Here is a 15,477-nt window from a genome sequence, read left to right on the forward strand (position 1 = left end):
CTCCTCCTCCGACTTGAAAGTGGCTCTTCAATTACCGGAGTGCGCCCCGCTCCCTCGCCATTGGCCGCCGTGCGCGCACGTGCGCACCCAGAGGGTTGGGCTGGTTGGCTAGCTGGTTGCTAAGGTAACCGGGAAAGAGTAAGGAGCGACCCCCCCCCCGCCCCGCCGGCAGCCTCGGCTCTAAAAGAGCGCCCCCGCTCCCCGCGGAAGGATAGTGGCCCTCGTCACCCCGGGGGTTATGGAGGCTCCAGGGGCGCAGCGGCGGGGCAAAGAGAGGGGGACTGAGGGAACATCTCTGGAGGAACGCGAGCCCGGAGACGCAGGTAAGGCTCGGCTTCTAGTCCCCGGAGAGGCTCTCTTTGCCGGCTCTTGCGGAAGAATGCGAAAGTTTTAAGCCGTGGCTTGAGGGAAAGCGGTGGGTGGGTCGCTTCCCAGCAGGGGCTGCGAGCGAGACGGGCAGCCCTCGCGCGCGGTTTGTTGGCGGTCTCCGGCAAAGCAACCTGCTGTCAGTCCCATCTGCTGCCGGCTGCCCCGCTTCCCAGATGAGAGATACTACTACTACTACTGTTAGTATTATTCCTATTAATAATAAAATAATAAGTACCCCTCCCCGAGCAGCGCAGGGAACTAGGCTCCGGCTGCGCTCGTGAGCTCCTGTGGAAGTGGCGGGGCAGCCTCCCCAAGAGCCCAGAAGCGCCGTCCTCGGCCGCTCCCCGTCAGGCGCGAAGAGGAGGTGGCGGGAAGAAGAGGAGGCGGGGCGCAGGGACAGGCGCCGCTCCTGGCTGCCGGCGTTTCCTCAGCTGGGGCTGCTGCTCCCTGCGTGAAAAGGGCAACAGCAGCCGCCGCCTCGCCGGGGAGAAGGAGCTGAGCGGGGCTTCCGAAGGAGCCAGCCAGGCAGCCAAGCAGTCGTCAGCGCCGGCGAGGTAGATGGTGCGCGCGGTAGCTCGGGAGGCGCCGGGTGCTTGGAGCAGCAGCTCCTCCTCAGCTTGTATCATCTCTATTCCTGCCCGCCGCGGAGCTGGTGGCGCTTCTTTGCCTCGCTCTGCCTGGCTTCGCCTTGCAGGCAAAGGTGAGGGGAGAACTGGTACCCTTTTGCCTTCCTCCCTTGGCACAAGAAGGTAAATGAGGGAAGGCTGGTTCATCGATGTTTCTGAAGCTCTTTTAACCACATCGGTAGCTCCTGTACGCCAGTCCTGGTTTCTTTTACCCAGGTTGGTTATTAGTTTTGTGTATTTGTGAAAAGAGCATCCAGCAAATTAAGCATGGTCTCTGAATCCTATAAGGCGTGTGTTTATTTGTTTTTATGAGGTTAGTCAAGAGAGAAGGCCTGGATATTTTTTTCCTAGATACCTCCTACTAAGTATTGTTTAGCAGGCAAGATTGCTATATCAAGGTTTGGCAGGAGGTGAATTGTGGTGGTCCTTTGGTACACCACGGGGCTATTTCTGCTGGACCAGCCAGTGCCTGCTGGTTGTTGGGATTCTTGTAAAGAATGCTGGACTAATGCAAGAGCACATTCTCAAGTTCACCTAACACAGGTTTGTATAAACATCCTGTCTGAACTCTTGCTTTGCACATAAAGGCATATTACTGAATGATGGGGACCAGGGGTTGGGGTGGAAGGAGGGAGGGAGGGAGAATGCATTGCTCATAGTTGGCTCCTGTTTGAGGCATCTATACAAAAACATGCTCATGTAAAGGAAGATGATTTATCTTGGTTTTTGTCTCTTTGTTGTATTTAATGTTATACTGATTCTTGATTCTACAGCATTTTAAGAAGGTTTACGATAGAAGGGCATACTAGTACATTTCCTCTCTTTTTCTAGTTGCTAATCATCCGAACATTATATTTCTAGGCTGAAATCTCTTGAAAGGTTAAACTAACTTGAAGTAGACAAGGTTATTTTTAATTCTTTTTTGCTTCAGGGGGTAGACTGTATTGTTTGACTGTTAGGATTCTAGGCCAAAGAGAATGAGAGAGAGAGGGAGAGAGCTCACGTGGTCCTCTGTGTACTTGGAAAGTTCATGAATGTACTGGGTAGCCTCTGCCAATGTGGTTGTTGATTCCTGACCCTGTAGCACTCTATTAGTGTATGGCACAACAACTGTCTGTGTTCCTGGAGTGGTATGCTGTCAGCCACAAAGAAATTTGGGAGCCTTCTAAGGGAAACGGCATATGCCTTTTATCCCTGGCAAGCTACAGCTTTCTACCACCTGTATGGAGTCTGCAGTGACCAGTTGCTATGTACTAGCAGGGTTTGAATGACCTGGTATTGATGGCTGGTGGGAATCAGAAGTGTGCTATGATTTGCACCCAACCTCTGAAATGCAGATATATTCTAAGTATAGCATTTAATTGGGAACCAGAAAAGTTCCTACACGGATCAATCTTGCTCAACTTGTAGAGCATCTGGTGCTTCACTTGAACACATTTTCAGGGTTTTATTATCTAGCCTCAATATAATTTTGTGAGATAGCCAATGTTTCAGATTTGGGGCTAATGTGACATAGTGGATAGATTTCTTGACTAGGGAAACCTAAGTTCAGCTAGTTGTTCTTGGGCCAATCAGTTTCTCAGCTTAACATACTGCACAGGGATAAAATGGAGGAAAACTCCTTTGACCATCACAAATGGGAGGCTCTAGTAAGTTGATGACATAAAAATATAGATGTGATGTGACATCAAATTGTTGCTTTTGATGGCGATAGAAAGGCGGTCTTGAAATAGTCAAAATTTTGTTTGAAGTGCCATTAGTTTCTCTTTGATTTTCCTCTTCACCAATCTTTAGCATGCCAAACTAACCTCTTACAGCATTAACAAAACAAGCTTTGTTTCCTGGGAAGATAAAACAAATCACTGTGTATATTGCAAATATTTGGGGTCTTTTAAAAGCATTTAGCTATGGATCTCTCTCCCCAATTGGTAGTAAAAGTTTTTTTAAAAATTTTTTTCAACTCCATAGATTTATTTTTTGTACAAAGGGCTGTGAGCATCACCCTAAGGCTTCCCTGCAAACTCCAATTTCTACTCATGCATGTCCTGAGATTAATCTGAAGGGTGTAGAAGTAATAAAAAAAATTCTGGAAATTTTAATACAAAGGGACATTGAGGGAGAGATTGCACTTTTTCTGCTTCAGAGGATCGTTCACACTGTCCTTACTTGCACTGGTTATGTCATGCTATTGCAGCATGGTATAACGTGATGTGACTGATGCAGTCTCGTGTGCCACATCATGGTGAAATCACTGAAGGGCGAAAAAAAGTTTTTCTCCATTGTTTTAGTAATTTTTCCACAAAGTAAGCTTGTGCCTGTAACGGTGCAGTTAAGCTAAAGCAATACGCTGCCATCTTGCTACATGTATATATTGCTGCCAGAGAACCTTGCTATGGGAAATGTTGATTTTGCACCACCACTTTTTTTTTAAAAGAAAGCATGTAGTGTGCAAATAAAATATGTGTGCATAGATCTGTGTAGACACATCTGGGGAAATGAGGGCAGCCACTCACACATTTATTTCCATGCGTGATGCATTGGCTGTAGTAGACACTGGTGTGGTGCCACTGGCGGAGGAACAGGAGGAGCGCACCACTCCTGGCACCATCGGGGAGGGGGTACCATTGCAGTTGCCCCCCTGGACACACACCATGCACCCCCCACGCGCCAGATGCCAGGCCCCCAGGACGCACACCATGCCCCCATGGGCAACGTGCCACACCCCTGCCTGCTCTCCGCCCCCAGTGCCGGAGCATGCAGCTTCACCATTGTGTGGTGCTGGTATTTCCCACAGCGATCCTAACGTATAGCTCCTTTCCTGATAGTGTGACAAATGGGGTTGGGTCCAATGTTGGCTTTGTACTAGTGGAAAGTCCTTGCAATCTCAGAAGGCAAGATGCCTGATATTCATCAGTCCTCCCTACTTCAGTCTTCCATACCATATTGATACTGTTCCAGAGGGTCATCTAACTTTCAGGGCCTGCTTTCAGTAGCCATGGGGAGGCTGTCATGATTAGGAAGTCATTGGCAAAAATTGGGTGCTCTGCTTTGCATGAGTGGAGGTTCAGAGTCACAACTGGATGAAGCCACTTCCATAACATTTGCTAGTTGTGTAGAAGGGGTTTCATTAGCTTTGGTGAGTGGAGCAAATCCTACCACTCAATCTGATGTGCTGTGGGGCGGGAGCTGAATGAGGATGAGAGGTTTACATCCACTCAGCTCCACCAGGCTCTGACAGTGGGAGGTCTGCCACCATGCAGGTCACCACTATGCTCACCAAAAACACAGGTGGAAGCTACTACCATCAGTTTACTCAGCAGCAGTAACTGCCACAAACCTCTGAAGTGTGGTGTTTCGGGGCTGGCCATAGGTTCTACCAGTGATAGTTCCAATCCAGGCCTTTCCACTGTGCCAGCCTGAAGCTAGTGCAGCCAAAGACCAGCAGTTTCATTGAGCCCCAGTCAGTGTGGTTGATGGGCAGGGTGTGTGGCAGGGCTTCGGATTTATCGGTGCATCTGCTGGTTCATTCAGCCCTGCTGCTCCTGGTCAGCAATAAGCCAGCATGCAATAGTGCTTCTGGGAGCAAAAAGCTGCACATGCCAACATTTGCCATTCTTTTTTTTTTACATTTGAGTTTTAGTGGTTTTTGAAAAACTTTTTTAAAAACTTTCCCATGGAAACCTGTTTTCCCCATGATAACAGACAATCAAAATATGCAAAGTAGCAATTGCACAAGCATGTCACTTATCCTGTAGGTCATGAAAAGAAGAAATAGTTACGATAATTAAAATAAAGAGGAGGTGAAATACACTAACAGTGTATCGGCAGTGTGATATTTAATCATAAATAGAAATTTGTCTCACCAACAGTATGTTGGCACTAGAACTATCTCCGTATTAAATGCTGATTTATATAACATACTCTTACCATTCCAGTGTTTAATAAAAAGGCCCTGTAAATATGTCCCATACTTTCAAACACCAATAATCTGAAGACAGTGGGCTATTTCTAACATAACTTCTAAAGCACGGAAACCTTTAAAAGTTATGTTAGAAGTCAAAAGGGGTTCTATTCCTGTTGCACCTAACCATTGTTGACACATCACAGGGTAAGCTGATTGCACCCAATGGAAGAAGGGGGAAGTATGGGAGCAGCATTCTGTGCATTGAGCCAGCTGTGTGAATAGGCTCAGTGTAAATACAAATGAATTCTCTGTATGCAGGATCAAGGAACCTGAAAAGCAGGGTCCAGATCCACATGGACAAGCCTACAAGCTTGCTGTTTTTGGAAACAAATTTGGTCTGTTTATATGAGCAACAATGTGCATGGGACAGAGTCTTTCTGCCACATTCTCTTTTCAGCTGAGTGTATTCAGTCAGATGGCATGAACAGTGCTGTAGTAGTCTATATATGGTAGTTGCTTGCTAGAACTAGATACATTCAACAAATGACAGCTCTATGGGAAGAACTCATAATGCTTAGGCAAGGTTACCCATGTTGTTCTGTGGCCTTCATTATGTGTTTCGCTAACCCTGCCTCAAATAATTGATTGCCAGTAGTGAGGATGGGGAAACAATGTAAGTGTGACCAGCAATATAGGGATTAGTTGTAGCCCTGTGTTATGTAGATTGAAAAAGAGTGAATGAACTATACAGAATAAATCAGCGACTCATAAAGAGCAGTTCCTTCAGAGTAAATACAGACAACCTGTATGTGTATCCAAGAGCCACGGAGAATTTTACTAGATTACTGCTTCCTTGGAGATTTCTGAAGAGATGCAGAAGACTGGTAAAATTATGACAACCACTTGGTAGAAAAGGAGTGGGAAACTGAATCTGTCTGGGGGGCTGGAGCCTTATTTCCCCTGCAGGCAAAGTTTGACAGGTGGACAGTGACAGGTAGAGTTGAATTGTAATTGTATGGCAAAGAAGGAGACTGTTGTTCTAGTACCTTTGTTGCTCTTTATCTAGACTTCTTTGTAAATAATTCCTTATGGGAGCCATTTTCATTTTTGTGTTTAGATAAAGAACCAATTAGACAACAAGGCACCCCACCTAAATAAATACTGTATTACAATTTGGCCTTTCAAATTTTGCTTTGAGGTGACACATGATTATATACTGCAGGGTCTCAACTAATCATTTTTAAAAATTAGAGTAGGGAATGAGTTGTTTAAAAATACAGTTTTTAGATTATAGTAACTTTGTTTTTCTTTCACTGAGTAACAATAGTTTATTTGGCTTATGGATAATGTGTTTGTGTCTTTCTTGGACTCTTTTGTTGCAGAGGTAGAGCCAGGAACTGCCCAGTCTTGAACATTAACTTACCTGGTGATTATTACACAAAATATGTTATTGCTTTCCATGTGCCTTTCACAGATGGCTATATTTGGCTGAAATAGAGAAAGAAATTTAGATGACAGTGAAAGTATATAGAAAGAATGTTGGAGCACATTAAACTACTCTTGTAAAGCAACATTGATTTCATTTCTGTTAAATTAAATGCCAAAATAAGGAGGACCTACATATTGGGAGACATCCAGTGGTATATGTATGTGAAGAGAATTGACTTTCACTCATGCAGTGGGACTTCCCCTTCCTCTCTTTCCCCCTGCAGTCCCCTATGTACCCCCCCAAAAAAACTGCTTCTGAGAGTTGGGCAGACTTTGGAGCAGATTTTAGAGGGGATTTTAGGGGGAGAGGAGAGGAGAGGAAAGGGATGCCCTGTTGCACAAGTCGGCTCATCTGATACTACATTTTACCCATTATTTTAGCAACAGTGTGTTCTTAACCATGTGCATCAGAAGTGTTATATGTGCAAAGCTCTGATTTTATCACACATTTTAGCTGCTAATGTAATAAAGATCCTTTCATCTGTCAAACAGATAAAATATGTGTTTTCCCCCTTTTAGGCCTTTGCTTGTGTGGAAGAAGACGATGACGACGACACCGTTGCATGGATGATTTTATGTAATTTACACTTGCTAGATTTGCAAAAGGCAATTATCATTGTGAAGTGTTTACACTGATTTATGGGAGGAAGGTGGCCCAGGAGAGGGATGCTGATAATATCAACACAGTGGATTAAATGCACATTTACACCTTTATTGACACATATATTATCCATGCCAAGAATGCTGGTGGAGCAACAAGGAAGATGCTGGTGAAGCAATGATGTGGCACAGACTCTTAAATATGGATTCAGCTCTGCCAACTCCCTATAACGCACATCAATGGATTTCTACATCTGAGCTAAAATAGGGAATAAAGGGCTTACAGTGCTTGTCTGTTAAGATAATTAGCAGAGATGGCAAACCAGAGATCTGAAAGGATTATAAAAAACAAGGAAGAGATTTGAAGGTTCTCTCTATTTTTCGTTTCACATTAATGTTTTCTTATTCATACTGTGGATTTTGAGGAAAAAGCTTCAGGAGACACGCAGGATATTTGTTACTGGGAAATGGAATCTGGATCAGAGTCTAGCCAGCATCAGAAAAGAAAGCCTGTGACACATGGACTGGAAGATCAAAAAAGAGTAAGTGACAAGACTTCACCACTGGCATTTTGTGCTTAAATTGCTGAGCATGATTCAGGGAGTTCAAATGCCACTTACAATTTTTGTATTCAGCGCAGATTTTCAGTGTTGTAGCTGGTGGTGGATGAGCTTTCTTAGGTTGAACATTGAACATTGATCTAGTTTAATTGGCTGGCACTGAGTGGTAAGGGAGCAGCAAAGAACTGGGAAGCATCTAGCTGTTTTTGAAAGAGCAATAGGAAAATAAGCAGGAAAATGATTAGTTATTATAATGAGTCTGCTGTCACGTGGTGACACTAGTGAGGAAGATAAAGCTAACTTACGATTTCATTTGTTGGTGGGTGCTGGGGTTTTTTAAAAAAATAAAAATGCATAAAGGACTGTTTTCTATGTAAGATCTTAAATGAATAGTCATGTAGTGCAATCCTATGCATGTTTACATAGGAGTAAGTTCTTCCGTCTTCAGTAGGATTTACTCCCAGGTAAGTAAGTGTTGGATTGCAACCTTAATGGAATATTTGGTACCCGTGGATTTGCAAGATGGTTTCTATATGTTTCCTGGTGTCTCATGTGTTTGAGAAAAGTGAGAGTATACTTAAATAATTGTATGCTTTTCATTGGCCAGTAAGAGTTTGATGAAAACTATGCCTTGGGTTTTTCATTGACATGTGACTCTATATCCAATATAGTGTTGTCATTCATTATTAGTAATTGAAAGTAGTGAGCAACTGAATTTTAAACTTATTTTACTGGTTCAAATTGTGATGTGTTGTTGCTACATAAGTCCACAGGGATTAGTTGGTGGTACACTAATGTATTCTGGTTCCTCTGGAGATCCCTTTTTTTCATTGTGACTTAAATGCATGGCTTTGAGAAAATGGTTGAAAGATGCCTGAGCTGTAAATTGAGCATCAAGCTTTACTTCTCCTTTTCAGTAATGCCAGCGATACAGTGAAACAAGGAGGATTATGTGTCTTGATTTTCTTTTGCTGAGTCTGTTGAAGAATAAAACTTACTTTCCACTGGAAATAAAATCAGCTTGGATCTCTCTCTCTCTCTCTCTCTCTCTCTCTCTCTCTCTCAACAAGATGAAAATGCAGTTGTTTGCTTAGGGAGCCGTCCCCAAAGAATCTCCCTCCCTCCCTCTCTCCTGTTTGCTATATCAGCTGAAGGCGACAAGGACCCTTCATTCTCCCATTTTCACAACCCCATTCGGAGGTGGAAATAACAATCAATAGACACTGAAAGAAAATTCCTCTTATCGACTTAATTTCTAGAGGCCTTTAATATATTTTAAAGCCCTGCTGTATACAAGGCTTGCGCTCTATGAGACAAACATTTGGTGTTCTTGACACTAAGATACTGTAGAGCTGGTTTACTAATATTAATATGCGGTTTTGACTGAAACTCTGATAAGTATGGAGGCCTACATCTTCCATCTGCTCTTGGCTCTGGGTGTTTGGTGCACATGTAAAATGGGGCCTCTGAAAGTATAATATAACCCCAAGTGAGGCTCGGTGGCAGCTGGGATAACATCAATTGGTCATGCTTAGCTGACATTCATTTTAACTTGAACTCTAGCCGTCATGGAGATTATTAAATTTATAATGATATATGTAAGATCTATTTTAATGACTCTTCACGCTTGGGTGATCTCTCTCTTACTTGTGTTTGCAAAACAACACAGGGAATTGGGTATTATTACATTTCCTTCCTGGCTGAATTTTCCAGGGAGAAGGATGCGGGTCAGAAACTTCAGTGAAACATATTTAGGATTATAGAAAGAAGCACTTTGGACCACAATCCTTGGGCTGAATGTGTGCTACCTGCCTGCCTGCCTCTTTGCGAGATACTCATCCAGAGATGTTGTGTATTTGACGGCTGTCTAACATTAATAATTAATTATTGGAACAGATTTGTTCATTGGAAATAAATTGGTCTCCTACATGAATAAATAAGAAAGAAATGGTGTTAAATTAGCACATGCTCCTGTTTTCCGTCTGTAAGAAAACTGTGCTAGGAGACTGCGAAGGTTTATCCACCTTTTTAGAGGGAAAGAAAATAATGCGCCCATGTTCTTTGTGGTTTCTTTTCTGTAACATACATTGCCTGTGCAAATTGGAATGGAAAGAGGAACACTACCCCATGAATATGTTTGAGGCTCAGCCCTTAATATGCTTTTTTCATAACCACATTTTGTGGGTGTTGAATTTAATTAGTATTCTTAGCCCTGATCTCCAGCTTGATCTCATCTAGCTTTGTTGTTATAGATTGGCCTTCAGAAAGCTATAGAAAATTGGGGTCTGCTCCTGCCCCCACCCCCGAGTTGTAATGGTAGAAGGGAAGCTTTTCACTGATTTATTAGTTTCCAGACAGAATTAAAATGGGATTGACACTAATCATGTTCACAGTTGAACTGGATTTAGCCATACAATTTTTAATGGCTTTGGTGTGAATTACATGCCTAAATCCTGGTTAACTTTCCATTTTAAAGTTAAAAATTAATAACCTAAATAACCATGTGAATAGTTCTGCTGGAATCAGTAGAACTATTCTTATGGGCAAAGAAATAAGTTTTTGCTACTGATAGCATTACATAATTTTGGGGGCTTGTAGGTTACTGATTTCAGGGAGGAGCCATAAATTAACTGTGCATGTTAATCAAAAGTAAGTTCCACTACAAGCAATAGGGGTTTTCTTCCCAGTAAGCATGTTTAGGGTTGCTGCATCATAGTTGTTGTATTTAACTGAGAAAAACTTCCTGGAAGCCACAATAAACCACGTAAAAATTGCTGGAAGAACAAGCAGCGTTGTTTGGTTCAGTAAGAATCTATTTAACCAGTGTAGATGCAAGACGTCAATTTTCTGTGACACAATAGTATTGATTTCTCTTGGATTGATTCCTTTCCTTGTTAAGTTTCTTATTCAGAATTTCATAGACGTGCATTGATTTGAAAACAGTGCCAGGGGGTGGGGTATTGTCAAAATGTTTCTTTTTGTTATTAATAAATGTTACTTGGTTCACATTTTGAGGTGAACTGTTGTTTGTTTTAAACTTAAGCATAAATTTGCCTAGTAGTTTTGATATGCCTGGTTATGCCATTAGGTTCATTGAGTTAGTGCACAATCACTTAAGGCAGAACTGACTTAAGAATGTATTCTTTTAAAAGCAGCTCCAGGCTAGGGATGTCAGAGATGTCTGACTGAAATGCTAGCAGAAATTGCTGGTGTACACTTAATTCATCCCATGTTTGGAGAGGAAATCAATCCAGCGACTGGTACATATGACTGGTCTTCGCTGTTGCTTTCAGTCTGCAAATGATAAATAATTGATGTTCCCTTCCCCCAATTTGCATTGTTTCCTTTGCACTGAAATTAATGGTATTTGTATTGAAATGAATGTAATAATAACTTAATTACATAAAATTCAGCCACAGTGAACAGCAAGCACAATAATGTAGTGTTTGTTAGAAGCTGAACTGCAGCAGAATGGAAACAGTGCTGCATGCAACAAGCATTGGTTGGAGCAGAAATTGATGGCTTCTTACTCCAGATTGTTTTTTTGCAGAATTCCCTTGACCTCTCCACCTTCTTCCTTTCTCATAGCTGTCAACATTTCCCCTTTTTTAAGGGAAATTCCCTTATTCTGAATAGGATTCCTCGCAAGAAAAGGGAAAAGTTGACAGCTATGTCCTTTCTCTACATTTCCACTGAATTTGAACATAAGCGAAACAAACATTTAACTAAACTAATTAAATGTGCATTAAACTAATTAAATGTGCATTAAAATGCATTTTAAAGTTTTTTCATGATTTAATCTAATTGATGCATAGGGACTTTTCTTCTTTCCTAGTAACACCATTGATTTGTGTGATTTTTGGGTACCCCTTCTTTGAGTAGTTATTTCTGTATCATCAAGTAGATTGGAGGTACCTTACCATTTCCTCACCATCAATCAAAGCAAATTTCATAGATTAAGTGGTCCAAGAAGTACTAACTAGAATGTTTAGTTCTCATGTTTCTTAAGGTATGATTAGATTGGCTGAATTAATGTTGTAAGAGTAGCACATGATTAGACACTTAATAAATTATGGGGTTCTTGTCTCATAAGAAAAGCCCTGCTGGATGAGACCAAAGGTCTGTGGAGTCTAGCATTCCTTATTCACAGTGGCCAACCAGGTGTCTATGAGAGGCCCACAAGCATGACATGAGTGCAATAGCACACTGAGTTTTACATATCCGTGCCTATTTTAACAGTGCAACAGAAATATCTTTTCGATTATTTCTCCAATAGCACGAGCTGTTTGCATGTTCCACCAGGTTAAGAGTCTCAAAAGATAATCTGTGTAGTTTGTGTGGCCAGTGAGTTGCTGTGGTCAGTTTGCCTCTTCAATGAATTTGAGATTAAGGACAGTGGCCAGGAACATACTATGTTAGAATAGATAGAGCATAGTTCAGTCTTACTGTCTCCTGCGCAGACTGTGCCCATATTGACTGAGCCATCTCTGCAGCATAGTAATGCAACGCATGACTAGGCTGTGGGACTTAAACACTCTTCTAAATTCAAATCTGCCCCTAACATGCAAAGAATAAGCTAGCAATTATGAAGCATGTATGCTACAGGCCTGCTGTGAGCAGAAAACTCTTGTTGTGAGTCATTCTAATACTCGGCTATCAAACTCTTGTAGTGCTCGAGTGATTTAAATGTGTTGAAATAATGGGTCTTGCTTAAGGCTTGTGTAAATCAACATGACATTGATGAAGCCTTGCAGATTTACTCCTGTTCAAGATCTTGTCCTATTCAGTGTGTGTGTGTGTGTGTGTGTGTGTGTGTGAGAGAGAGAGAGAGAGAGAGAGAGAGAAGAGCTGATCATTGACTGGGTTAAATTCAAATAGAATTCTGACAGTTTAATAGTGCCCTTTTGTAGTAATTACCTATATCATTGGAAGAGCTCAGCTTTTATATTTGAGATTCCTCTTTTTCTTCTTTCCAGGTTTCGGATTTACCATCTTGCTGTAAAATTAATAAGCTGCTTGTACATATTTTAAAGGTTGTTTAAATGTGTTAAGGTGAAAGCTTAATATTCAGGTTTTTATGAGCAAAATGCTTGCGCCTCTCACTGTAAGGAACTCATTATCTTCACATTATTTTCTTTTTCAAGAGCCAACAACCGTACAATGGCTTGTGGATAATAATCAGCATTTTAGCTGCACAATGTGCTTGGAAACTCAAAAAATGAATAGGTTGTTTTCGATTGCTGCTTGGAGTCTTCTATCCTTCTGGTTTCTTGTCTCCCTTATTTCTTTTGTTACAAAATGTTATACTTAATCTCCAAGTTCGCTCCCATTGCTGCCACAGTGTTTCAAGCGTATACTACTTATATTGCTGCAACACTGTGACGAAGAACTTCAGATCACTTGGAATTACGCCTTATGAAGAAGGATTAATTTTGTTAGTCCCTGAGCAGAGTTGTATCGCCAGTGTTCAGTTTGCAAGTTTAGACATACCTCAATGTTTGTTTCTCTGGTCTTTTGCCAGTTTGCCTTTTGAGCTGCATGCTGTTACTTTGGCTGATAATGCATGCCTCAGGATGGATTGTAGTTGTAAGAAACTCAAGAATCTGCTTGGAAAGCAGGGACAACATTCTCCTGTAATCTGTCTTGGGCTTTTTCATTTTTATTGCTATAACCTGCATTGTGCCCTGAAACCCTTGCTTGCAGTTGCTAGAAGAGATGGTGAAAGGGCATACCGTTTCTTAACATTGCAATAAGTTGATCTGTTTGAATGTTGTATAAGTGGGGGTGGGGAAAGAGTTAAATGTGATTTTGCTCATTCCGTTCATACACTCGCTACCTGCAGACCCTTAATTAAGATCCACATTGAGTCTCTCCTGGGAGGCTCCATATGGGGGAGCAGGGAATGGAATGGAGACTAAACAATTTCTACTTATGCCACACTGAAAATAATTTTTAAAAATGAAATCTACTGAATTTTTGCTCAAGCTATAATGAAAACAAATTTTGGAACTGGGACAAATCAAATTTTGCATATGTGGCAACCAAAATAATTTTTATGGGAACTAGCGTTAAAAATAAAAAGCATTTGTCCAAAATGTAACCTTGGGTGTTAATGTGAATGGGCTGGACAACACAATGAAAAGGAGAAGGGTATGAAATGAGTTAAAATGGAAATCCCTTATTGTCTTGCCAGTAACCCATTTGAAAAAGCAATTAGAGTCAAACCCACCAATCAGGATGTCCAAAGGGACTTGGCACTCAGCTGCTGGTAACTCCAAAGCTAGCGGGGTCAGCATCTGGCATGGGTATGGGTTCTCCTCAACTTTGGGAGTGCTCAGTGTGTGTGCATGTCATGCGCATGACATGCACATGTGACGTCACGCGGCAAGAGGAAGCTGCGAGGCCCACCACAACTGCTTCAGCCTTTGCCCACATCATATTAAGTACTTGGGAATACAAAATCTTGGACACAACCTTACAATTTTTGTCAGTAATAAGAATATCAAAACTTGGTGTAAGGCATTTTTGTCATGGATGGATAGAGTTGCATCAGTTAAGAATATGGTACTTCCAAAGTTTTTATTTCTGTTTCAGAATTTACCTATATGTATTTCAGTGGAAACCCTTAAGAAATGGCAAGAAATGGCAAAAATCGCAAAAGCAAAATTAAAGATTTGACAATTTTAGACCCCCAAATTAGCTCTATCTATATCACCATTAATACCTTTGGATAGCACCCTTCCTTCTACATGCCTGACAGAAATAGAATTGGCAAGAAATAGAAAGAAAAAGTCTTATAAATATTGGCTATTTTTTATGAAAACGACAGCTCCCTCACAGCAGAACAAATAGAAAATATGAGAGGATGCAATGTGAATTGGCTACTTATTCATCAAATTGTACATTTTATTTCAAGCTCAACACTTAAGTCTCAAGCCCTTTGGTCATTGGCGCCCTTTGAAAATTTAATTTTGAATACGATTGAACATTCTAAAAAGATCCTGTCAATTTTGTACAAAATATTTAGTGACCTTACTGCTGGACAATGTTCAGCAACGGGGAAATAGACCTAGATATCAGAACAGCAGAGGCTGACTTATGAGCAAAAAACCCTTTAAGACCCATGTCAACCTACATAAGGTAATTCTTTTAAGTTAATTTATAGATGGCATTCAGATACAGTTACATAAACAAAGTATCTTAAGCAATGTATTGGAGAGGATGTAAGGCAGTCGGTATGACATTCCATATGTGGCAGTCATATGAACTTGTGCAGCCATTCTTGGAAAGAGTATTTGTGGAAATAAGCAATGTTACAAATCTTCATGCATAATGTAATCTAACTCTCTGTTGATTAACAATATTTAAAGAAGATCAGCTCAATTTACTTTATAAGGAACTCATCACTTTTTCCTGGTGGCGGCATGACACTATGACCATTTCTCTATGCTGAGCCTTGTCTAAAGGTGACATATGCTCCTCTCTGATACTCTGGTAGTAAAAGTGGGGGAGGGCAGGGAAATACTATGAAAAATTTCAGTCTGGGCTCCTCTGATCATGGAACTGTGATCTTGTTCTTTTTCTTTCCTTTTGGAGATTAACACTGTGTTGATAAGATTTGACAGAGCAGATGAGACCAGTGGTCCATCTGGTTTGGTATCCCGCCTGTGGCAGAGATCAATATCTTATGCTTTAGAGAAAAAAGTGCACATCAACCCCTACATTAATATGCCAAGTCAATCATGCAGTGCTGAATATGGGAAAGGAATAGCTTCCTTCCTTTCTTTGCACCCTGGAGATGAGATGATTATTCTTATTTTAGTTTGCATAGTTCAGTATAATAATGGTCATAACATTATCTGTTCATCAGATTTCACATTAATATATGCTTTTTGTAATACTATGGCCAAAAATTCCACACTCGTGCTGT

The 15,477-nt window shown here is 41.3% G+C and overlaps 1 protein-coding gene across 1 annotated transcript in view; it reads left to right on the forward strand.

Annotated features, from left to right (window-relative positions):
* The first annotated feature begins 211 nt into the window (after positions 1 to 211).
* Positions 212 to 15,477, forward strand: part of NAV2 (neuron navigator 2) — a 525,889-nt gene continuing 510,623 nt past the window's right edge. The window contains exons 1-2 of the mRNA XM_077929540.1: positions 212 to 323; positions 6,907 to 7,529. Of these exons, the coding sequence (XP_077785666.1) occupies positions 7,455 to 7,529 (75 nt within the window). The 5' untranslated portion in view covers positions 212 to 323; positions 6,907 to 7,454. The remainder of the gene's footprint in view (positions 324 to 6,906; positions 7,530 to 15,477) is intronic.

Source organism: Podarcis muralis, chromosome 1 (assembly GCF_964188315.1).
Source record: "Podarcis muralis chromosome 1, rPodMur119.hap1.1, whole genome shotgun sequence".
NCBI classification, from domain to species: domain Eukaryota; kingdom Metazoa; phylum Chordata; class Lepidosauria; order Squamata; family Lacertidae; genus Podarcis; species Podarcis muralis.